General features: G+C 41.9%; 1 protein-coding gene across 6 annotated transcripts in view; it reads right to left on the bottom strand.

The window, feature by feature from the left end:
- si:ch211-1e14.1 (UPF0606 protein KIAA1549) overlaps positions 1 to 25,651 on the bottom strand; it is a 52,601-nt gene that overhangs the window by 19,132 nt on the left and 7,818 nt on the right. For all 6 annotated transcript variants that reach the window (XM_054733294.2, XM_054733298.2, XM_054733295.2 and 3 more), the window contains exons 3-10: positions 8,565 to 10,364; positions 8,369 to 8,457; positions 5,814 to 5,973; positions 5,590 to 5,720; positions 4,081 to 4,273; positions 3,948 to 4,007; positions 3,700 to 3,845; positions 1,095 to 1,272 (exon numbers count right to left, since the gene is read on the bottom strand). In XM_054733294.2, coding sequence (XP_054589269.2) covers positions 1,095 to 1,272; positions 3,700 to 3,845; positions 3,948 to 4,007; positions 4,081 to 4,273; positions 5,590 to 5,720; positions 5,814 to 5,973; positions 8,369 to 8,457; positions 8,565 to 10,364 — 2,757 coding nt within the window. The remainder of the gene's footprint in view (positions 1 to 1,094; positions 1,273 to 3,699; positions 3,846 to 3,947; positions 4,008 to 4,080; positions 4,274 to 5,589; positions 5,721 to 5,813; positions 5,974 to 8,368; positions 8,458 to 8,564; positions 10,365 to 25,651) is intronic.

Genomic DNA, 25,651 nt, shown 5'->3' with positions numbered 1-25,651 from the left:
TAACTAAAAAAACATCCATAACAGTAAAATCCTGTTATTTCGGCCACGACTCAGAGCTCGTGACCTTAGGTGAGAGTAGGGGCGTAGATCGACCGGGGTCAGGTTGTGGGGGAAGCCGCAGCAGTCCGCTTATCAGTCTCACGCTCCATCGTTCCCTCGCTCCTGAAAGAACGAGGTCACGGATACAAGCGGCCGATATGACTTTTCTCCGAAGGGTGTCCGGGCTGTCCCTTAGAGATAGGGTCAGAAGCTCGGTCATCCGTGACGGGGGGTAGAGATGGAGTAGCTCTGCTGCTCCTCCACATCGAGAGGAGCCAGCTGAGGTGGCTCGGGCATCCGAGTAGGATGCCTCCTGGATGCCTCTCTGGTGAGGTTTTCTGGGCACGTCCAATGGGGAGGAGACCCAAAGGAAGACCCAGGAGCTGCTGGAGGGACAATATTTCTCATCTGGCCAGGAAACGATTCAGGGTTCCCCCGGAGGAGTTGGCCCAAGTGGATGGGGAATGGGAGGTCTGGGCCTCGCTTAGGCTGCTGCCCTCACGACCTGACCCCGGATAAGCGGATGAAAATAGATAGAACAATAAAATCCACGGTAAAAACATGTATTAACTCAAAAGGCCATTTCCCCCGCCCCATTTATGTCCAATGGACACATTTGTTTGGGGCGACGGTGGCACAGGACTTAAGTGCTCGTCCCATAATCGGAAGGTTGCAGGTTCGAGCCCCGCTCAGTCTGTCGCTGTCGTGTCCTTGGGCAAGACACTTAACCCACGTTGCCTGCTGGTGGTGGTAGGGGGGACCGGTGGCGCCAGTGCTCGGCAGCCTCGCCTCTGTCAGTGCGCCCCAGGGCAGCTGTGGCTACATCGTAGCTCATCCCCACCAGTGTGTGAATGTGTGTGTGAATGGGTGAATGACTGATTGTGTTGTAAAGCGCCTTGGGGGGTTCCAGGACTCTAGAAGGTGCTATATCAAATACAGACCATTTACCATTCATTGAAGAACTCAAGAAAAGGACTGGATTGTAACTTGCCAGATTCCTTTTACAACGACTAAACTTCTTTTTCCCAGAAGGTGAAGGACAGAAAGATACTCACGCTGAGCCAAGACACCCTGCACACGAAATCCCAGGATGATGGCAGCTCTTTGCAGATCCAGCCTGTTGAGCAGGTCGGCCGTTTGGACCGCTGGCACCCTCTCACCATTCGGACCCTCAACAAAATACATGATCTCTAAAGGGTGGTCAGCAGCCTCCAGGCGACTCATGTTCACAATCTGGTGCACAGGACAGAGGAAAGGGCCCAATTAAGGAGACATAAGAGCTTCATTAGATTTATTTTAAATCGTTTTTATCAAGATTCATTCAATAAACACATTAAAATATTAAGTAAGCTTATGTGAATGTTGTCAGTGTCCACCGCTCTAGTTTTCAGACATGTAATTTTCTCTCCCAAACATAAATGTGTCCAGATGTTGTAAAAAAGGCTGAAGGACTCTCAGAGCAACTGCAAGACTGCCGTCCTACCAGTAATCACACTGCTGGAGGTATTTATATCTCTTTGGCAGGATTTTGAGACCCACAAATCCTTTTTTATGAGATCTTTCTGTATCTGCTAAGGATTCAGTTTCAATATTTAGTGAATATTCCAGAAGGTTTCAGATCCAAGTCTATATTTTAATCATGACATTCCCATTTGCTTCACCACCAACTAGACGTTTCCAACATGAAACATACGAGGCTAAAAGGAGATGCTCAAGCAGGTGGGAAAGAAGCGCTTCCAGAAGGGACCAGAGGATTCTCGGATGACGACCCCCCCCCCCCCTCCCGTCTGAACTAGGAACGATGAGGGTCCTAATGAGCAACTTGTCATAAAACCAGTGATAAAACGATCTTGTAATAAAGGATCACATTCATCATTCTCTGCAAAACCGTATCTATTTTAAGTTCGTGACTTCAGAAACTACATTAGAGGGAAACGTTGCAGTTTTGACTTGCTTTTGGCACCCCCTAGAGTCCATTTTAATTCACTGTCAAAAAACAAAACAAACTCCTCCGCGCTGTGCGTTTGTTTAATCTAACCGCTGGAATGTTTCCTCGGCCCTCGTGAGTTTCTACACGAGACTTTCTACATTAATTAGGAGCGGTTCATCACTAAATCAAACCAATCCGCTGTGTTGACCATCTAAAACATCTCGGTGCTCAGAAACCTCCAGACTTTTCATTCACCTTATAAAGGGTCATTTTAGCACATGTTAGCTCAAAAAAATGATTGAAAAATATGCAAAGGTTGCTTAGTATGCCTCAGTGATTTAGCTTCTTTGGACGAAAGTCAGATTAAACTGGCCTTTATTTAAATATCCTGCATGCCGCCTGCTGAAAGCATCCATGTTTGATTGCATGCGAGTGCTTAGAGTCTACTGAGTGCCCTCGGGCACGGCGCAGTCTGCTGTCTGTATTACCGGAAAGCCTAAAACTCAGGTCACGTCTGGGCTGACACAGAAAAGCGGCCGGGCAGGCACCCTCATTCAGGGTCAAATCTAGTCTATGCACAGTTATTAGAGTGGAAAGAGGGTGGTGAATGTGTGTATTATCACACTAACCCCCCTCCAGCTTCCTCTTTCATCTGTCTAGCTAAGCTCAGAAGGCATTTTCAGAGAAAACAACACTACGCTAATCCCATCATGACTGTTCAGGGCTTCTGTCTGAGATCAAGCATGAGAGTTCACGTGCACAAAAGCAAGATAAGGAGCGCGCTTGTGTAATTTAGGGCTCGCAAAACGAATAAAAAGTGCAGGTACAATAGTATTTCTATGTGTGATGTGGATTTGTGACTCTATAATGGCTGTCAGGGTCTCAAATCATAAGTCGAATCAGGATAAAACACAAAAACTACAGGTTGATCGTGAATATTATCCTTTATTGCACTCATTCATCCAGTGGATTTTAGAGACATAATGTTAGAGGCAGAAAGGTCAGAAGCAGTGGGGCTGATATATGAAGCTGATGATGGCATTTATCATTCAGACAGCCTCTGTGTATCAAATTTATGTTATTCACAGAGTCAAAATTAAAAAAACACATCGTAATATTCTCTTTATCCACAGATTTTTTCAGATTCGTCAATAATTTACATCTCTGACACCCATTCCATTAATGCCTCTTTTCCACCGAAAGCAGCAAGCAACTAATCGTCCCCACTGAGGGACATGGACGTAGAAAAGGACACAATGAATTATTGATCTGCTATTAGCCCCTCTGTCTCTCACAGCAAGTGAAGAAATGAGGAAAAGGAGCCGAAATTTGAACCCCCCTTTAGGTGGTCGTCTTTGAGTGGCCCGTCTCTGGGGTGACTGGGATGCTGTTGCCATGGAGGCAAAGCCACATCCTGTCCCCTCAGACTTGAGATGAGCAGGTGCAGAGGAGCCACAAAAGCTGAGGCTTGATTAGTAAAGCGGTTAGGCTGTCTCTGGGAGGCTAAACGGCAACACTCGCACACCGAGTCCTCTGTGTTCAGACTAAATACTCAGCAGCTTCTTCCACTGGCGATTACATTACTGGTACAAGGAAAGATACTTCACAAGTAACCCAGTACCTCTTCCAGAACACAGCTTCAAAGCTAAACACGTTAGCACTAAATCTTATTTATCCCGCCTGCTTTTACCCGTTTCTATTGAATAAATGTGTGAAGGGAAAAAACAAACCTGGACGCTGTTGTTGCCAACAGTCGTGGCTCTTTTAACCCGTCTCGTTTGTCCCATTGCCTCTGCAAGTAACAGGGCCACTTGGCGCTCTATGTTGGCCTGAAAGGTTCTTTCGCTCTGTTTCTGCTCCAGAACGCCCAGAAGTACTACAAAGCCCACAAAACACAAGTCGTTGCCATAGTAAAACTGTTTTATGTTACATGTTAAAGGTCAGAGGTCTCTTATAACAAAAACTAACACATATTTACCTGTTCGAACCCAGGAGGAGCGAAGCAAAGAGCTGGTGTTGAGCTCTGGATAATGTAAAGCTTTTGGGAAAACAAAACAAAATGGAATTAAAGAAAGTTTAACCTACAAGATAAGTGACTTCATGGTACTCACGTTCAGCAATCTGCAGGACAGGGAAGCCAATGTAGTAGCTGAATTCCACCACTGTGAGTTTTAACAGAGCATCGCTGACCTCTGACCCCGTCAGGAAGCCCCTTGAGCCACTAATAGTGAAGATGATGTCCACTGGTTGCCTTATCAGCTGCCGGTTCTCATATTTGGGCACAGCTGTAGTAATGTCTATTATCTAAAACAAGCAATAGCTAATTAGAAAAAGAGGTATTAAAAGCTTCCTTTACTAACAAGCACTGAAATAACTGAATTAGACTAAACTCCTATAACACAAAGTAACCATAAAATTCAACAAGGGCGCCCCCAAGGGGTGGCCAGGGGTGGCCTTGGCCACCCTAGAAAATTGTTGCCCCCCCCCCCCCAGAAAAAGCGGCATTGAATTCACAGATAAAAAAGATGTGGGTTCAACTTTCATTTTGGAACAATTTTTCAAGCAAGGGAAATGAATGATCTGAGCATGCAGGAGGACTGATCCATCATAAACCTTTGTTGGCTGTGCTGAAGAGAAAGGTACAGAACCAAATTATTCTATTAATTAGCTGTCCCCCCCCCACCCCCCCCCCCAACACACACACACACACACACACACAGGGGACTGTCTCAGCTGTTATTTTCGTTAAGGAGTGTGCACGTACAGCATGCGCGCCTCGTGCACGAGCATACTACTGAAGCTGCCGTTACGCTTTTGGCCTGAGGGGGCAATCGCGAGCATCAAAATTCAGAAGTCCGTAAAGTCCCTTTAATATATAAAATGTTTCTGTTTGTAAAATTTTAGTTAAATGTTTTGGATACGTACTGTTATTTTAATAAAATCGAATAAAAGTGCAATGCAGTACATCGCCACAAGCTAAATTCTCCCAGAGTTACCACAAGGACCAATTTGGTGTGCCACCCAAAAAGTTTCTATGGCCCCATCTGGCCACCCCATCAAAATTTTCTGGAGGCGCCCCTGAATAAGATCTAATAAAATGTCAAAAACCTTCTTTTATTATTATTTTTTGAATAAATTACAGGCTGTATGAGAAAAACTCACATGCTTTAATGCTAAAAGAAAGATAAGAAACCATCTTATCTACTGTCTGCAATGGCCGTTCAGTCAAACATTAGGAGTACAATAGATATGATGACATCAGAATTCGGGTTATTACTACAACTCTACAGATGTGACAAGCTAAAAATAATAAAATGTTTCAAATTTACGTTGGGATAGTATTTCTGAAGCCACTGGTCCAAAGAATTCAACCGTTGATGAATAAAAGAGTCGGTCACTGCAAATAAATATGGTTTTCTGACTCACTTTTTCTGCATACCATTGAGATTTCACACCCAAATGACCGAAGCAGCTTGGTCTAATAAACACATGTTCAGCTTACTTGCTCAAATTGCCTGACTCAGTAAGGAATTATCTTTTCTTTTGATAAACAAAGTAGTGACTTCCATTTGAGAAAGCTTTGATTTACCACAGCTGGCACACATAAACGCTCCACTCACATGCACCGTGAAGTTGGTTGATTCTCCTGAGCGACGCCGAACTTCTGCAAAAGCCAGGGTCAAACCTTTCTCCAAGCTCTCGCTGAAGTTGCAGAAGCGAACGTCGATGTAACCGGGAACAAACTGCAGCACTGCAAAGGACAGTCACGGGGAAAACGGTGATGACGTTTAAAGTCTGCAGCTGTTCACAGCTACTGCAACACATGTTTCGATGAGTGGTTTACCTGTTTGGACCTGATATTTACTGTCTGGTATCACCCAGTTAGGAGTCACATTCAGGAAGTTCCTCTCATATTGCAGCAGTGCATTAATGACAGATATGGCCGTGTACACAATTGGGCCCGAAACCACACGGAACTCGAAGCTTGGAGGGGGATTCACGACCTGTAGAGACAAATCAAACGTAAGGGTGTGTTTTATTTACACTTGAAACCATTTTCAACTGTCTGGATTAAACATACAAGAACACCCTGTTGACATCGATGAATAAACGTACAAATCCCAAATGAGAATTTCAGTTAGTAAATATTCCACTTAATCCAAAATCCCCTTAAATTCTTAGTGATTTTCAGTGTTGGGAACAGTACTTTTAAAAAGCAATTAGTTATAGTTACTGATTACTTTGTCAAAAAAGTAATTCAGTTACTTACAGAGTTACAAGATTATAAATGTAACCAATCATCAAGAAAAATAACTATTTTGTTACTTTTTTCCATTGAAGAATGCAAGAAAAATGGGTTCCCCTCTTAATTTAACTTTCTTAATTTACTATAAATTACTGCAAATGACTAATGACTGGAACATAATAAAATGTATGTCCAAATGTTTTTTATAAAACTGAATAATTGAAATAAATGGACACGTAGCAGGAAGAACTACAAACAGGAACATGACACTAATCTAGACTATTAAAATATCACTGTGTGATATTTAACAAGACCCCAATCAGCTAAAATTTATAATTGCAAATAAAAACACTTGTAAAGGTTCCTGAGCCTTTAAATGGTCTCTCAGTCTAGTTAAATTACTGAAATAAATGTAATTTTGCACAGTATTCTAAGTTGTCCAGCTTCACATAACTGCATGTGTTTAGTAGCATTTCTGTTGCTGGTGTAATGTCCAGCAATGGTGAGTTTTAGGTACTGTTTGACCATTCAACATCTGGTCAAAAAGGAGACACGAGACTCCACGTGTCCCCTCTAAATCAGCCTTCCTCCGTCCCACCAGCTGGAGCTCAGAGCCTGCAGCTCTGAACACAGATAACGAAATGTCAACAATAATGTTCTCTCCTCACGGTCCAATCTTTCAGGATACTTCATGCCTCCATATAAGGAACACTCGCAGCCCGGATCAGTTGCTAAGTCAAAGAATGATTTCCTAAATCAGATAGGAACTTCTACAACTTATAAGCTAGATGATCATTAAATAAACGTTTGTTTATTGCTACTTATAATAATTATAATATAATGAAATGTTTCATTAATCTGTGCTCAATGATTGAAGTTTGAAATGATTGAAATATGTTTCAGCATGTTTATATGACAAGGTCATCACCATTTGCATTCACACAAGGACAAAAGAAAGTTAAGTTGAACTCATGACACATATAGATAGTCCTTTACCCAGATCAGAGCATCCGGTATCAAAGAAGGCGGGTTTCTGAGATTCTTGGTAATATTCCTCAAACTTGTCAACCTCTGGTTGGCTACACAAATCATAACATGAGCACATTAAAACCAGATCACTCTGGTGATTCATCAGTTCTAGAGAAAGCTTCAGACCGGCCACCTGAAGCAAAACCCTCTTTAACCAGCAAAGCTTTCGACACACCGTCAAAATCTTTTTGCACCTGCGAAGCTGATAAAGCAAACCGTTCACGCGGAACAAGCTGATATTGTTACGACTCCTTCAGAGTCTCAAACGCGCGGTTCCATCCGTCCGTCGTGACCCGAGACATCTCTGGACTGGAGAAGTAGGTGCTGTGGTCAATCTACTGGACCTTCGGTGCCAGAGGTCATCCGACCTCTCTGACCTTTGGATCCACCAAGAGGGTTTCCGAAAACGGGTGAGGTAGACACACAGATAATGTCTGATGTGTTTTTAATAATAATCAACTTCATGGCTTAACGCAAACCAAATTCTTTTACATCCAGAACTCACCTCTCCTAGATCCGGAAGTTCTGACTAACATCGCATTCACACATAGGTTCATACATCACATCTAGTTCCATCCATCACAGGAAATGCTTAGTTAACTTGTCATGTTTTAATTGTTGGTAAAATAAATTCTTACTTTTATAAACCTGACTGTTTTCTGAATAAAAACAAAGTGTTTACAATCCCCTAATAAATAAAGAATCCTAGAATCTTCTAGCGGGACGTCCCGCTGTAACGCCGAGAAGGGCACTGCTGCAGATCTACGCCTGCAGCAGTGACTCTGCGGGTCTGCAACCATAGACTATTCATCACGTCTTCCTCGCTCTTCACGGGCCGTGATGCGCTGGGATGAAAACTTCTGCCTCTTTTAGCTCCCAATCAGCTGACTACAGCTTCAACACAGCGCGCTGCTGAATTAGTAACGCACACATTTTCTTATCAGTAACGGAAACGGCGTTATGATAAAAGAAGATGGTAATTAATTCGATTACTCGTTACTGAAAAAACAAATAGCTTTAGTAACGCCGTTATTTTAAATGGCGTCATTCCCATCACTGCTAATTTCACACATTACCATGTTTTGCATATTATTTATATTTTTTCAAATGGTGAATAGTATTACCTGCAGTTCCACTGACTTGTTGAATTCCCTTTTCAGTACGTCTCGAACTTGTGATTTGGCATGACCAACAGTGACCCCAGGGGGAAAACCTTGCACAACAACCGGAAGTTTCCAGCTTTAAAATATGTCCAATAACTGAACTGCTCAATCAAATGTTACAAATTTAAGCTAAACAAAAACGAGACTTCAGAATTACCCATCCTTGTTAGATAAGCAGGCCTTTCCACGTTGCAGAGGTACGGCCTGGGCATTGTCGTCTCATCAGCCATAGTTGTAATAACGCTGTTGACTGTAGAGGTCTCAGTGGTGGTGTGATGAGCATTGGTTGTGCCAGGTTGACTTGTGGGTAAGGCAGAGACTGTATTAACATCACTGCTTTCTGGGATCAAGGCCATTGTGGTGGAGATGTCAGCTCCATCACCAGTTATGCCCTGATCACCCAACATGACAGGGGAAACTGGGGTGACACTAGGGGTTGTGGAATTGGTTGAAGCTGAAGCATTATTGAAAGGCTCTTCAGTTACAGCAGGGTCACTGGCAGCAGGTTCAGTAGGAACACTGGAGAAGGCTGTAGTTTCAGTTACGACAGTAGTAAAGTGTACAGACTCATCGTCAAACGAATCTGTGACAAACCAATGCACATCTGTCAGAGAGGAGGAAGTCGCCAAATCTTCTGGAAGCAGAGGTGTCGCACCAGGCTGCAAAGAATCTGTTATTGCAGTGTCCACATCCTCAGTCCGTGTATGCACGGACCAACCCGTGGTAGACAACTGGTCATTCCATATCGAAGAAGACGGATTGAGGAAATGAGTCGGGATTAAGGAAGGATCACGAAGCGGCTTAGTGGCATTGATCAGTTGAAGGTTCTCCTCAGTTGGACCTACCGTGGTCGATTCATCGGGAGGCTCAAACCCCGACAGATCCCCGGAGGACTCCTCGTCAGTTAGATTACTGGTGAAGCCGCTAGTGGGAGTGATATTTGTAGCGTTGATGGCAACTCTGGTTATATTTGTCTTATGTTCTGCTGAGACGTTGCTCTCCTTGGTCAGCTGAGTGGTGTAATACTCTAAGCTGTTCATGTCTGGTAAGAGGACATCTGTTGGCTGGATTGTAAAAGTGTCTCCCCAGTCTACATCTGATGTGCTAGATGTATCCGTGTGAGGCGTCGGGAGTATAAGGTGAGCTGTTGCAGAAAATGAAGAAGGATGTATGGATGTATGAGGAACGATAGTGCTGTGTGCGGTCATGAAACTGGAAGACGGAGAGAGATAAACAGGGTGCAGTGATGAGGGGGATATGCCCACTCTGGAAGGAAACGATGTGTCGTAGGTTTCTGTGTTTTCCTCCAGATCATAAGGGTCAGAGGGAACCTTCGTGACCAGAGAGGTGTCGTCCCTATCTTGATCCAAGTAAGAAATCGTTTCCAAATAGTCTCCAGACCCCCAGTCCACATCCATGGTGATGGTGGGGTAGAAGTCGTCTGAAGGCACCTCAGCAGGTTCAGGTAAAGACAGGGTGGAGTGGGGGGTGATGGAAGGCACGAGGTAACCAGGTGACATGATCTCATCTGGGTTTGGGCTCAGCTGGCTTGAATTCACGATTGGACTAAGATAATTGCTTGTTAAAGTCTCAGAGAAAGTCTGGCCAGGTGTTGGTGTCGTGTTTGGTTGCATCTGCTCTAATGTCCCCTTCTGAGACGGGCTGGAAGTCACTTTTCCTTCATAATGAGGACCTTGATGTGGTGTTGATCCTGTAAAAGCAGAAAGACTTGCGGTTGTTATGGATGTAGATGCCTGGTGTAGCTGCCTGGAACTTTCCGGAGATGGAGAAGAAGTTTGGATTGGCTCAGAAGTTGACAGCAGTGAAACAGTTGACTCTGGTTTCTGAAAGGCAGCCTGATGTAACTCCAGTAAGGCTGACGGTGAAGATCTTGCTGGACTTGTGTTGTTTCCCAGGAATCCCATGGGGGTAGAGTGTGAATCCAATTGGTAGCCATCTACAAGGAGGGAACACATATTAGTTTAAGTAAAGGACCAAATAAAAGAAGATTGCACATTTTAGAACAAAACACCACTGGTGTGAGAGGTCCAGGCAACAAAAGATGCTTGGACCTAGAAAAGTGCAACTGGTGTTTAACGCTCTCTCGTTTACTGAGGCAATGTGCGTTCCCGTATCAGGCAGACGTGGCATGGGGATGATAACCGACAGGAAGCGTGAGAGTTCTGTGACCGTGTTTGTGTTTAAAAGCTAGCTTGTTTTGCAAATTTGCTATTGCAGCTTTAAATAATAGCCAAACAACCTTTTTGTTAGATAATTTCGGTAACACTTTAGTTTAGGGAACACAAACTAACCATTAATTAGCTGCCAATTAATACGCATATTAGTGGACTACTAAGTCTGAATTAGTCATTATTAAGCTATTATTAGGTGCTTATTACCAATGATGTAATGCTAACATTAACAGGCCATAAATTAAAAGTTTTATCATAATAAGCCATTCATAATGGTTTGCTAACTGAAAGTAAATGTTTTGTTGCTGATTAACGCACATACTAATTAGCTCAAATAAATATTTGGCTTTTAAAGAAGTAATTCAAGGGGAATAGTTATTCTGCATTCAAAACCAAAAATATTACGTTCAAGTATTATGTACATAAACACCAAACTCCACATGTTAATAGAGCCTAAACAACAATGAACTAATTACTTAAAGGCAAGAATACGCTCCCCATTCTAAAGTCAGAGCTAATTAGTATGTGCGTTAATCAACAACAAAACATTTACTTTCAGTTAACAAACCATTATGAATGGCTTGTTATGATAAAACTCTTAATTTATGACCTGTTAATGTTAGAATGACGGCATTAGTAATAAGCTGTTAATAAATGCTTAATAATGACTAGTTCAGATTTAGTAGTCCACTAATATGCATATTAATTGACAGCTAATTAATGGTTAATTTGTGTTCCCTAAACTAAAGTGTTACCATAATTTCTACAAGCTTTTTACTAAAATAACAAAAAATATATATACTTCATAACTGAATTCACTTCAATTTACAGAATTTAATGTTTGAGTTAAGGAATAAAACCCAAAAATATTCCTGGAGAAAATGCAAATAGAAGCAACGATAAAATAATCATCTAGAGGTAATTAGATAACGTTGCTGACACTGAGATTTTTTTCCTTGTTTCCGACTTGAATCATGGGAATATGCTGACATGTAGACACAGACCATGTGTCTAGCATTTGTCCAGAGAACTGCAGAGAAAGCATTATTCTGGAAGTGATGGATATGATTTCCATCTCATTAAGAACAAACCTACCTCTTACATACAACACTAAAACAACCTTATAAGTAACAGAACAACAAAGGGAAATTAAGGTTATGAAACACTTTTCAAATTTAATTTAGGTACCAAAGGCTTTAATCTTTATATTGCATAACCTCACATAGCATACATGATTTAATTTGGGAAAAGCCTTGGCTTCACTGCAGAGACTCTGGCAGGTTTTTCAAAAAGCATCACGAGGGGAATTAATTATTTATAAACCATAGGATTAAATCAGACTAACAAAATCATTTTAAAATGCAGGTTAAAATGTTTTCAGGCTTTCACAAAAAAAGTTTTGATGTATTAATTTTGGAAATTGGCTGTTTTCCCCCTATTTTCATTTTAGGACTTGATCATTGTAGAGAAATGTGATGGATCCTAACAGTGTTTTCTCTCTGCGCAATATTTTAGCCAGTAAATGAGATATTTAGGAAGAATTCACAAACAATACAAAACATATCAGTTTGAGTGACAAAGAGCTAATAGTTGCAAGTCTGGCATACAGCTGATCTCTCAGATCTTGTTTGGACTTTTCCGTAAGTTTCACTGTTTCTCAAAGAGAGGATTCCCAGACAATATTCCCAATTTTCTCCAGTTACATTGCATTCTCGTGCAAGAGACACTTGTTCTATCCTCTAGCTGACATTCTCCTCATTTTTGAAGGCACGTTAGCGTAACATGCCATCACGATCAGGTACAAAAACTCTACTGAAAATGTGTTTTAAAGCAGCCAAAGAAAACAGAAATATCTTCAGAAAACTGATTAAAAAAATGATCAAGACCACTTTTAAAGGGGAACCAGGCTGTTCTGACTTGCTTTTAGTACCCCCTAGTGTCCGTTTTTAAGACCAAAAGAAAAACTTATCTCCTCACTTTGCATTTGTCTTTTTTATCACCTTAATCTAACATCTGAAATGTTTCCCCAGCCTTCCTTAGTGCCTACATTGTCATGAGCTGGGGTGAGTACTCCTCTCAACATTCCATCTTTGAGCTGTGTGTTGCAGGAGAGGGAGGTTCCCAGCTGCACCTGGTTTGCAATCAGCGGGCCCGGCTACATAAGGAGGAGGGAGAACACACCTCGACACCGGATGATTACTACTGCTTGGTAGTTTCTAGCCTCCTAGTGATTCTTGGATTTTGTGCTCTCATGTTCTTGGACTTAGTGAACTTTGGATTTTTTTGTGATTACCCGTCTCCAGGTTTTTGGACGTCTCTGGTTTCAGAGACCCCTTCAGGATTACTCACCCATTCTCCATAGGACTTCTGGATGCAGCTCTGAACCGTTCTCCATTCCTCCTACCGACCCACTCTCCTGCTCTCCTCACGCTCCCTCTCCTGGACCCATCACCTGGATACACCCCAGCTCTCAACCTGCCCTCCCTCATTCCGGTGCTTCCCCATTTCCCAGTAAGTTTTTTTTTCTGCACCCACCAAGTTAAGACTTACCTCCCTGGACTCCCCTGTATCTGCTCTCCCCTCCTCAGACGCTGCACTCCCGTTTCTCGATCCCCACTGGACTTACCAGTGCACCTTCAGTTCCCATTTTAAAATAAATATTATTTTTTTTACCATCCATTCGTGAGTTGTTGTGATTCTGCATGTCTTGGGTTAGACAGATTCCCCAGATCATGACATACATGAGTGATTCCTCACCAACAAATCAGCTGTGTTTATGATCTAAATCATGCAGGAAACGTGCTGGAAGCAAACTGCAGCGCCAGGTAGGACAGCTCCGTTCTTCTGGACGGCCCGCCAGTCTGAAGTCGCAAGTGGAATATTATATATATATATATATATATATATATATATATATATATATATATCCTGAAACACTAAAGTCTGGCTCCTTTGGATTAAAATAAAACAAACTTTTGCACAGTGCTATCTATAAACAGCGTAACATGTTACCCATCATAAACAAACTGCTGAATAGAGTCGGTGCAAACCGCAGAGGCACTATGATCATTTCTGCAGGAAGTTTGCTTTGAACTGTTTCTATTTATTGAACCAGCAGAAGCTGCAAAGACCGTTTCTCTCTGTAGTTCAAAGACGCTCTGCAGAATCCTGCAGCCATGAAAAACTGAAACAGAATCATCTGAGGGAGAAAACTATTTTTAATACCAAGAAAACAGAACAAATCATTAACATGAGAGGATACCTCTGGAGCATCATCTTCTATTCGCTGCATAGAAGCAGACAGTGACTGGCATGGCCCTGGAAAACTCCCAACTTAATTGTAACCTACTGGTACCTTAATTAAGTCAGCATGCAACAACTACAGAACACTCTGGAAAGGAGTTGGGAAATATCCAGGCTTTTCTGTTCAAAGACTTGGAGCAGCAGCCAAGTGTTTGAACCCAGAGGGCTGGAGCACAGCCGAGCAGATGCGCGCGCACACACACACACGTATGATTGACCATTAGTGCAACAGAAGCCAAATAAGTGGAGGTGGCAACATGTGGTAACCTGCTTTATACACATAAGGTTTGGTGAAATTGAGGCTTTTTGTGAGATGGTATTTGATTTGCAACAGTTGTGTATCTGAGTAATTATTTCATTTCCATTTGTCAACTTTCCATCATACAAAGACAATTAAAATGTTCTCTGTATCAACATCTGATGATTTTTTTGGTTGTAAAAGAATGGTTTTGAAGATAATATTTGACAGTTACAAGAGTTTTTAAGTTTGTAAGTTGTGATGTAAGAGTATTGTGAACTTATTTGACTAAATGGTGTATATTTCTCTTCTTCTTCTTTCTATTTTTTGCTTAAATTGTAGATTTATGTGTTAAAGGGGTAGATTAGTTTGTTTAATTGGTTAAAAAGGGCAGGCAGAAATATAAGCATTTTGCTTCGGCCTGAGCCTTTTCAGTCACTTTAAATGTAATGTAATGTTTTATTGATTATATTATTATTATGTTTTTTTGACTGAATAAATTAAAAAATTCAACATTTGATGATTTATTTGGTTGTAAAATTCATTTTTGACTGCTTCCACCAAACAGACAGCCATCCCTGTTTAGGAAAACCACGATGATGGTTGAGGTCAAAATGTTGTACGTGACCCCAAAATGTCAACTCACTTCAACACCCCCCAACAATGACAAACTATTTTATCTGTTGTCACATTTAAGGCAAATAAACATGCATGGATGGAAGACTGAACGCATCTAGCTAATCGGTATAATTGCAATTATTGACAGGCGATGTGAAGAATAAAAGAACGATTTTGACAATGTTGTTTACAACAACTTTGTAGCATAGTATAGCTATGAAGATATTGTGGGGACTTAAAAAAACAAACAAAAATTAATGATGTGGTTCTCTCGCATTAATCTCTGCCAAGAACAAAGATAGAACTGAATGCAATCACTGGACCATCCAGTTGTCAGTCATGCAAAACCGCCACACTTCCCTGGGTCCTCCATTTATAACGCACTCGCGTATTTAACAACAGAACACCAGTGATGTGAGAGGTTCTTCGCTCAATAATATCAGAGAAGGAAAAACAGCCGGCTGCTACCACTTCAACTTTAGGAAAAACTACCAGAGTCCCAAAACGAATAACACCAATTCAAGTCGTGGTCATCAAAAGATGTTTGGGCCTAGAAAACAGCGACCGGTGTTTAGCACTATGTTGTTTCCTCTTGAAATGTGGGTGTCCGGTTCCGGCAGAAGCATCTTAGGCAAGATACTCAAGGTAAGGTGAGAGTGTTCCGTGACCAAACCTAGCTTGTTCTGTAAACCCGCTAAAGCAGCTTTAAGCTATTTTAAAGGGACATTTCGGAGTTTTGAATTTTTATGCTCGCGATTGCCCCCTCAGGCCAAAAGCGTAACGGCAGCTTCAATAGTAGGCTCGTGCACGAGGCGTGCATGCTGTACGTTCACACTCCGTAACGAAAATAACAGCAGAGACAGAGCTCTGAGAGCGTCCCATGTGTGTGTGTGTGTGTGGCCTGGAGGACAGAAGAACACAGCAAATTAATAAAATAATGTGCCTCTGTCTCTGCAGCTGCACTTCTCATCGGCCGGCCGAATGTGCAGTGTGTGTGTGTGTGTGTGTGTGTGTGGCCCGGAGGACAGAGGATATGAGAACATGCAACTAATTAATTAAATAATTTGGTTCTGTACCTTTCTATTCAGCACAGCTGACAAAGGTTTAAGATGGGTCAGTCCTCCTGCATGCTCAGATCATTCCCTTCCCTTGCTTGAAAAATTGTTCCAAAATGAAAGTTGAAGCCACATCTTTTTTTCCGTGACTTCAATGCCGTTCGGCGAGTCTCAAATAAAAATTTGGGTGTCTTATTATTATAAAAAAAATTACAATTAATGTAAAAAAGAAACTCCAAATAAACTATTCACACCCAGAATCAAACCCAGTTCCTCAGCATGAGAGTTAGCCATTAAGTTAAAGTGCCAGTAACATTTGATGTATCTGTAACATTTATATCCTCGATGACAGCTGAAACAACGTCAATCCAAAGAGCGGTTCTGAGCAAAAATGGCTATTTTGTTGCAAATTTGCAGGAAAAATCTAGAAGAAAGTTCTACAGAAAGTAGATAATGGTCCTCAGAAATGTAGCTAGGTTCATCACTAGGCGTTAGGAACAGCGACAAAGTCGCTGAGTTGGCACTACCTCTCTCTGCTGCTAAAGCTACGGATAGCAAATGCTACGGGCGATGCCTGAGTGTGAACGCGCATGAAGCAGCCTGCTCGACCCGAGCAGCTCTCTTTTTCTGTGATTTTACAGAAAAACAGGCAATCACAGTAAAAATGCCAGAGCTCATTCTACAGGACCAGGACATTGCAGGAGAATGTATGAAGAAGAAATTTATTATTTCTATACATGTTTTGGCTGTCAAACTTCCTTATAGTCCCTTTAACTTCTCCTAATATTTAAAGAAAAACAAATGAAAACGTGCAGCTAAAAGAAAATGCTAAACTAAGAAAAGTCTAAATTGATTTCATATTTTATGGAGAATTTCTTTCCAAATAAATGCACTTATCCTTGAAGGTTAATATTTATTAGTGACAGTCAAAGCTCGGAGCACCAGGCAGCAACCAGGTACATAAACAATGAGACTGGCCTGGATTAACGCTGACATTACAGAGAGCAAAAACTGAATAAGGTCTGAAAGGATCCTCAGCGGTGCCACCTGTTCCCTGAAACATGAGCACGCCACAGTTGGTTGGCAGCTCATTGTTGGGCTTGCCCACGAAACTAAACACCAAGCGCCAAACTTGCACCTTCAAATTTCATGTCATGTCACAAAGGGCTGTCAGGGCCTCAGATAATGTAAACAACAGTGTAGAGCTGAAACGATTCCTCGAGTACCTCGAATAATTCGAGTACAAAAAATCCTCGAGTCAAATTCTCTGCCTCGAGGATTCGTTTAATTCATATTTAATTAATTCATGGCTTTGCAATCGCCCGGGGTCATGTTTCACCCGGACCGAAATAAGTGACGCACATGCCCACTGGACTGAATGCACACGCGAGTAGCAAATACAACTTAACTTTCTCTTAAGCCATGGCGGACAACTTGAACCCCGGTGGAGTGCGAAAAAGACAGAAAATGTCAAAGTTGTGGAACCATTTTTCACGTCGTAAGGTGGAAAACGTAGTCTAGTATAAATACAGTAAAATGGATTTAGCCTAGCACAACACCACATCCTCCGTGCTGCAGCACCTGTAAATGTCACTTCTGCAAGCGGACTCGGAGCCTCTACAAGATAATGCATTTTAGCCTGTTTTTCTATATATTCTGCGGACTCTGCGACTTTTTCGTTTGTAGCACTCAGTTTCAGCTCACACCGTACGTCTGGTAGCAACACGTCGGACTTAAAATGTGCTAAAAATAGCAGTTTTTACACAACACGTTGGACTTTTTATTGTGTTATTGATGTCCGTTGTCCCTCGGGGTTTCTGCAGGAGGACACGGGTATTTATGAGTGGCGGAGGAAAACGAAAGAAAGTAAATAAATGTTTTGTGATCAGTATAATTTGACAAAACCACAGCAAACATGCTCTCGACAATCCTTGTTATTGTGAGAAAAAAAGTGTGGAAATTAAAACGGACGTGTTTTAATAGGGAAACAGCCGGCGAGCTGTTTGCGCCGTGAGCGGTTCTGGTTCTGTTTGGGCCGCAGCCGCTCGCAGCACTACTTCAACAGTTATCCTCCTAGTTTTTGTCTGACTTGCAGGCTAGCAGATTCTCGCACGAGGGGAAAATCGGCTCAGGTTTACTTATTTTTTGCACAGGCATTTGTTTACTGTGAAGTAAAGTTGAAGTGCTGAAGTTATGCAAACTAATTTTGAATAAAACTTGAATAACTGGCAATTGCTTGCTCATTTTAAGAGGTCTTTCATAATTATAACATGCTATTTGATATCAAATCACTTTTATTGTCACGTCACATGTGCAGGTACACTGGTACAGTACATGCGAGTGAAATTCTTGTGTGCGAGCTTCACAGCAACAGAGTTGTGCAAAAATACAGTAATGTAAAAACAAGTAAAATATAAAAATGGCTAATCTAAGTATAAAAATGAATAAAGTAAATAAGATAAGAGATATAAAATGTACAGAGGTTGGTATGTGCAAAACAGTGGCATTAATGTACAGTATGGAGCGTGTAATGTTGGAACTTGGTGGAGCTCGCGACGAGGCAGCCATACTCGGCGCCATCTTGGCTCATCAATATATGATATAAAGGTTTACAAACACAAAAGTGTAATTTATTAGAGTACTCGATTAATCGAAAAAAAGATTCGATAGAGTACTCGATTACAAAAATATTCGATAGCTGCAGCCCTACAACAGTGTTTAATTTTCCTTCTGCATTCCTGATGTCACTCGTACAGTTCGTCCCATTTATTTTGCCACAAAACCTCCAAATAGAGGCAAGAGCAGGCAATGAGAATTATGCTTGTACATTTCTGAACCATCTGGTGGGAAGTTTGTTGGTCACACACAGAAAATTTTCCAACTTTTTAAAGAGACATTGCTTTTAATCTTCTATTATTTTCCATCTGTCCACTTTACTGCAATATTCCCTCACGGGTTATTCCATTTGGCAATACATCTTTATTTATGCAGTAGGTCTTTAGATTAAAAACAAAGCTCATGCACAAGTTTTTATAGGCAGTGGGTTTTAAATCCTTTTGTGGTGAGTCGGAAATGAGGTCATTTTGGTGGGTCTGGTTTGTGTGCTTCGGTTTAGTCCGGCCTTGAATTACTGATAGCAATCACGATGGAGGGATTCTGACAAGCGAGGGATTATTACTGGTGGTGGCTGATCTGATGTTTCAAAAAAATCTCCATGCAGGACAAATGAATGCAGATGAAAGAAGCTGGAGACACAATCCCTAATTCAAACACAACCGCGTTCCTCAGAAAAAATGTCCAACAATAGCACGATCATCTAAACCTTTTGTAGTCATAGATTACGGACTATGCACAGCTAGCTTAAACAAATCAGCCATAGTTCTAGCACTGAGATGTAAACTTGCTACAGTGCAAAGTTCTGCACGGGAGAAAAACTCATTTCTAAATTTCACAGGGAAGCTATTTTTGCCACCAACAGAAGTTGTTTAGAGACCAGTCAAACACCCCCGCATGCCAACGCACTGCCGTTGGAGCTGGACTGTAGCGGGTCCTGAAAAACCTGTTAGTGAACGGTACAAGAACCATCAAGAAGTCCAAAAGTTTGACTGGACCTCAAGTCGTTATTGTTTCACCATTATTTTGGTTTACTTCTAATTATTTATTTCTAAACCCCCAAACCTCCATTTTCCAACCTCCAATGGGCTCCCGACCACAGCTTTACCTGACCTAAGGATTTACCAGCTCAAATTCAAAAGAACACTATTGTTCCCAGAGGAATATTAAATTAAGCAGTTTTGAATTTGTAACTTTTAAGGTCGGGTAAAATAAATATTAGAAAAGGCAGTAAAGAAAGCGTTTGAACAAAACAAATGTGTCACCACATCCCCAAGTGTTCTTTCACTTTAAACGGAGAAAAGTTTGAAACCCAATTGAAAATGAGCATCTTACTTTATTCAATGAAACCGAATTTGTAACTGAGCTCAAGGCAAATACTTTGTGGTTATCAAAACTAACTAACTCCACATGAACAGGATAACTTTCACCACAGACATATGTTCCAGTTTAACAGCCTAAAGGTCATATTTGCTCATATTTTTTGATACATTTGCAGCGGTCACAAGTAGAAACGAATGATGTAAGTCGTTCGGGTGGGGGGGGGGGGGCTCCGGTGCATTTGTTTGAGTAAGCTGGAGGAAAAAGTAGCTTCAGGTGAGAGGATATGAGGTCTTTTCCTGACAATGCGACTCTACCGCTGACTCCATTTGCTCTGCAGCTTTGATGTTCTACCTCCACAAATAACACAAGCCTGGAGGAATTCTGCTGTGTGGTGGAGTTGCTAATGCTAACAGTTAGCTTCTACTAGCTGAGATGTTCTCTGCTGTTTGCTGGACGCTAAACCAACAACAGCCTTCCCCAGTTTGAGCCAGGATGGGTGAGTCCATGAATGTTAAGTGACAGTCTGACGTAGATCTGGCAGGCTCTTCAAATCCTAAAGTTTCACCGTCTATTTTCTATCAGAAGCTGATGCAGAACATTGGGTTTGAAGACTATTTTCATGTTCAGCCCGCATGAAAAACTCAATAACTGATTATAATCAGAAATAATAACTAAAAAAAATGTTTTTTGGTGAAGTTGACCATTAATACCAATTAGATGGGTCATCCCTGCTTATTAGAATAAAGTCACTAAGCAGCAGCAGCACAGATGCGCTCACACACTTAGTCAGAACCACAATCATACATATTTAAAACAAAGGATGCCGAGACACCAACTGTGGAGCTCTGCAATGACATCATTTCCTTTGATCGCCAGACTCCTTACGGCCAAAGAAGAAAGTAATTTACTGGTTGTGTAATTTGGAAGAGAGGAGACAGAAGAAAGAGTTTCTTTTGTATTAATGGTCTAACTACAACCTCACACATGGTTCTGCTTTCAGTTGAGCCCCTCGCGTGACTGGCTCCTTTCAGCTGGCAAGAGCTGTGCATGCAGAGAGCAGTCGAACAATCAAGATATGGCTGTGCTGACATTTGGTTTATCAGGGAAGCTTTTAAGATGGAAGAGATTGCTTTGTTTTTATCAGTGGAGTCGAATTAGATCACGGTCTCTGCCAAAGTCCGAACTGACACCCTGCAGAAAACATGCATCAGCTGTGTTGTTTCTAATAAAAAAAAAACTCTCTACCGCACTTAAATCGTTGATTTTAGTTGTTCAGCAGCAATCATTCAATCAAGCAAGTGTGAGCACATTCAAACTTTGGTTAAAATCAGGTTTCATGTCTTCATAGTTCAATAAGTTCAAGCAAAACTAAGACCTCCAGTTTAGTTGGGGGCTTTTTAAACGGGGGACTGCATGGATCTTCTGCGATATCCATTTAACCCTCTGTTTCTCTTTCCTGAGGGAATACTTTGTCAGATAAGCAAAAGGGGAGTTCAAGAAAGAGGGGGAACAGGATAAGGGGGAGGGGAAAAGAGTGGAGTACAAGAGCCCAATTGAGAAAAAAGGAAGGAGTGTAACAGAGAGAGGAGAGAAATGGATGTACAAAGAGCTACAAGGCACAGCTGACTTCCCACAGCTATCTTAGAAAGTTTTAGGGCGTTCAACATGTATGTCTAGGAGACTGAGGACAAAAAAAAAACCTTCACAAAACTAAAACTAAAGAAGAGTCTCTCTGCAAAGATGGTGTTTCTATGTTTCTAATAGCTCCAGCACAACATTCGGGCGCACGTCTTCCCTTCCCCACATCCTGATTTTCTTTAAAAACAGGAAGGCAAAGATTTGTAACCAGAGAGACACGAAGGACCGCACCACTCAGCACCCTCTCCCACTTTGTTTCAATCCTCCCACAGGTCGCTGTCAGACTCGAGGTTCTGGACTAACAAATGCTGTCTGCTGTGTTGGGTAAAGCCCGCATGGAAAAACATTTTTTTTAGAGTTTGCAAATTGTACGGTAGGAAAGGAATCATCTCTGTAGGGTATGGTCGGTTTCAAAGTACAGCTGCAAAAAGTGAAAGAAGTTCAACAAACTGATGCAGCCTGGAGAAGTTTAACTAAGGTCAGCAGAGCAGCCAGTGGCCTTTGAAGGTCAACAAGTGTTCCTGTTACCTCGGTTCATAATAAATATTAGGTTGTTAGGGTTAGGAAAATAGGATAATATATTGTTTTTCCCCAAAATAACTTTCAATGGCATGATTAGACAAGTATAGAATAGAATATATTAGAATAGAATAGAATAGAAGTGGAGGAGTTTAAGTATCTCGGGGTCTTGTTCACGAGTGAGGGTAGGAGGGATCGGGAGATCGACAGGCGGATTGGTTCGGCGTCTGCAGTGATGCGGATGCTGAGCCGATCTGTCGTGGGGAAGAGGGAGCTGAGCCAGAAAGCCAGGCTCTCGATTTATCTGTCGATCTACGTCCCAATCCTCACCTACGGTCATGAGCTTTGGGTAACGACCGAAAGAACGAGATCGCGGATACAAGCGGCCGAAATGAGTTTCCTCCGTAGGGTGGCCGGGCTCAGCCTTAGAGATAGGGTGAGGAGCTCGGGCATTCGGGAGGGACTCGGAGTAGAACCGCTGCTCCTCCGGATCGAAAGGAGTCAGTTGAGGTGGTTTGGGCATCTGGTCAGGATGCCTCCTGGACGCCTCCCTGGGGAGGTGTTTCGGGCATGTCCTGCTGGCAGACGGCCCCCGGGTCGACCCAGGACACGTTGGAGAGGTTACATCTCCAATCTGGCCCGGGAACGCCTTGGGGTCCTGCCGGAGGAGCTGGTGGAGGTGGCCGGGGTGAGGACAGTTTGGAGCTGCTGCCCCCGCGACCCAGACCCGGATAAGCGGAGGAAGATGACGACGAGAATAGAATAGAATAGAATTTATTAATCTCAGTGGGGAAATTCACTTGCTACAGAAGCACATACACTTAGAGAAAAGGAAGGAGAAAGATAATAAGATTATAAGAAAACACACAAAGGCAATAAACTAATATTGTAACCTTCAACCACTAAAAACAACAAATAAAAATAAAACTTGGGTTTGCAGAACTATGCAGCATCAGGGACACAGACATACTAATGTATCGAACACGTACCGATTATTGCGTTGTTGTGTAACAGGATAATGCCAGTACCAGTTAAACTGAGCAGTTATACACTCACTTACTGCAGAGGGGATGAATGACAGAAGGAATTTCTCAGCAAAGAATTTATTTACAAATTAGCATAAAATGATACTCTATGAGCAACATAAACACTGAACTGAAGTGAAATGTAGAGTCAGGGAACCTTGCCTTGATGTCTTGGCCCCGCCCCGGTTGCCTAGGAGATACATCATCGGGAGCCCCAAAATGTTCATGTTCTACCGAGGCGTGTGTTCTCCGTTTGTTAGCCGTTTAGCTAGCTGAGCGAGGATACACGGGAGGTGTCTTGTAGCCTAGCCTTGGTCAAAAATTACCCAGAATACACCGTAGTATTTTCAAAAGGACGGCGGATCAGAAGCCGGCAGCTACTTCAGGGGCAAATTTCAAGTTTAAAAGTAAGTCAACTAATTTTAAATGTTTTTTTAGATCCAAAGAAGTTAGCTATGGTTGGTTAGTTGCTTAGTAGTTGCAGCTTCGGTGGCTAACGGGTAGTAATTCACTTATATATTTAATTTAACAAACATAAATACATTTTAAAAAGTTTGTATTGAAACTAATATGTATAAAATATAATGTTAATTCACGTGTCACGTGACGTTACGTAACTGCCATGGAAGCTGTGGTCATGTGATGCAAGTCCGTTCCATTTAACCGTTTTCTTTGACCAAGGAAGGACAGTGTCCTCATATGCAAGGCGCCTGACCTCGCAAGACATCGCCTCGCAAGGCCAGGCGCCTTGACATTGAGAAACACCCCTAGTTCCTGAAACAGGCGTACCAGAGCTTTTACTAAAGATTCACTAGAGACCACTGCAATTGTATTGATTGAACGAGTGAGTCACACCTTTAAAAGTACGCGCCAAGTTTTTATTCATTATATTTGTGGTAATTCTGCTTATGAACTTTATTTCTAAATGCTTAAAACAGATCAGATACAAATCCAGAAAAGATGTAACGAACAAAAATGTAATTAGAAGAGCTGCTGGTTAACCGTTTTTGCCGCAAGTGCTTCACAACCACACAAAGTAAGTCAACTAATTTAAAATATATTTTTTTTACATCCAAAGAAGTTATCTATGGTTGGTTAGTTGCTTATTAGTTGTAGCTTCGGTGGCTTGCGGGTAGTAACTCACTTATATTTTTGATTTAATAAACATATGTTGTTGTTTATGTTGTTTATGTTCTTAGCAGACGCTTTTACCCAAAGCGACTTACAATTTTTTTTTAACCTATAGGGCATGTTGTGATCTGTGGGGGAAACCGGAGTACCCGGAGAAAACCCACGCATGCATGGGGCGAACACGCAACTCCACGCAGAAAGGCGAGTTTTGAACCTGCGACCTTCGTGCTGCGAGGCAACAGTGCTAACCACTGCGCCACCATGCAGCCCATATACAGTACACACTTTAAAAACTAAAAGACTTGTTATATATTTATACTGAAACTAATATGTATAAAATATAACGTTATCTCCCGTGTCACGTGACGTCACGTGACCGTCGTGGAAGCCACGGTCACGTGATGCAAGTCTGTTCCATTTAACCGTTTTCTTTGATCAAGGAAGGACGGTGTCCTCGTAAGCAAGGCGCCTGGCCTCGCAAGACATCGCCTCGCAAGGCCAGACGCCTTGGTATTGAAAAATACCCGTAGTATAAATCGTGAAAAAAATAACGCCTCCCCTAAAGAAAAAAAATTGAAAGCAGTGTAACTACAGTGATTAATGACCTGCGATGACTTCGGGACTAAACAAGACACGCTGACTGGTGAGGTATTTAGGTTTTGGGGTACTGGGATTGCTGTTTCAAACAATAGTTGCTTTTGCAGAGCTCTGAACCTGCAACGGAAAATTGCCCTCGTAAAATACGAACAGTGCTACACAAAATTACTCACACATGTATATTAATAAGCTCAGGCATTATGGGACTGTTAATTCACGACTGCAAATTATCCTGCATGGAAGAGTGGACCACTGTTACAAAACAACACATTAAAAAGACTGCAGGCATTGTTAAACTCTGAGGTGTGAATATGATGGAAAAACCATTACTGAACAGTGTTTTCAACAATAACTCTGCAGAGCTGCTCCTAGTACGAGTCCTCCTGTTATCACTCACCAAGTCTTGACCAGCAGACTTGTGTCCACTGCTCTCAAACAGAGCCTAATTCTGTTGGGACAGGCCAGAGAATAGACATGCAGGGTCAGCTACTGGCCACGTTCCAATAATGCATCACTCTGTTCAGGGAGCAGACCTGGTGAGTGCAATAAGACTCGGTGTTTGGCTTTTGATAGGTTCTACCCATTGATCTACAACTGCTTCCAGCTCTAATGAATAATGAATGGCCATATTGTCATCCTGCACAGATCAGATTTCATGTGGCAACGAGCTGCCCTGGAAATTAGAAAGGGGCTTTGCTGGCCTTCAGCTTGCTGGGCTGAATGTGCCAGGCAGCATGGTGCAGAGAGAAAGGAGAGTTGCATTTGGTAGGATTGCAACAAAGAAACCTTTTAAACTGTTTTTAAAATGTGTTTTTGATCAAAAGTAGGTTGACAACCAAAATTAAAGTGGTACTTCATTGAAAAATAACTTTTAAATTATTATTTCTGATTATAATCAGTTACTCTGAGCTTTCCATGCAGAGTCAACATGAAAGAATTCTCCTACATTCATCTCCTTCATTAGCTTCAGACAGAAAATAGACGGTGAAACA

Source organism: Nothobranchius furzeri, chromosome 4, assembly GCF_043380555.1.
Source record: "Nothobranchius furzeri strain GRZ-AD chromosome 4, NfurGRZ-RIMD1, whole genome shotgun sequence".
Classification (NCBI taxonomy): Eukaryota; Metazoa; Chordata; class Actinopteri; order Cyprinodontiformes; family Nothobranchiidae; genus Nothobranchius; species Nothobranchius furzeri.
Note: the sequence above shows the minus strand (reverse complement) of the source record. Positions and strands in the feature narration are given on the sequence as shown.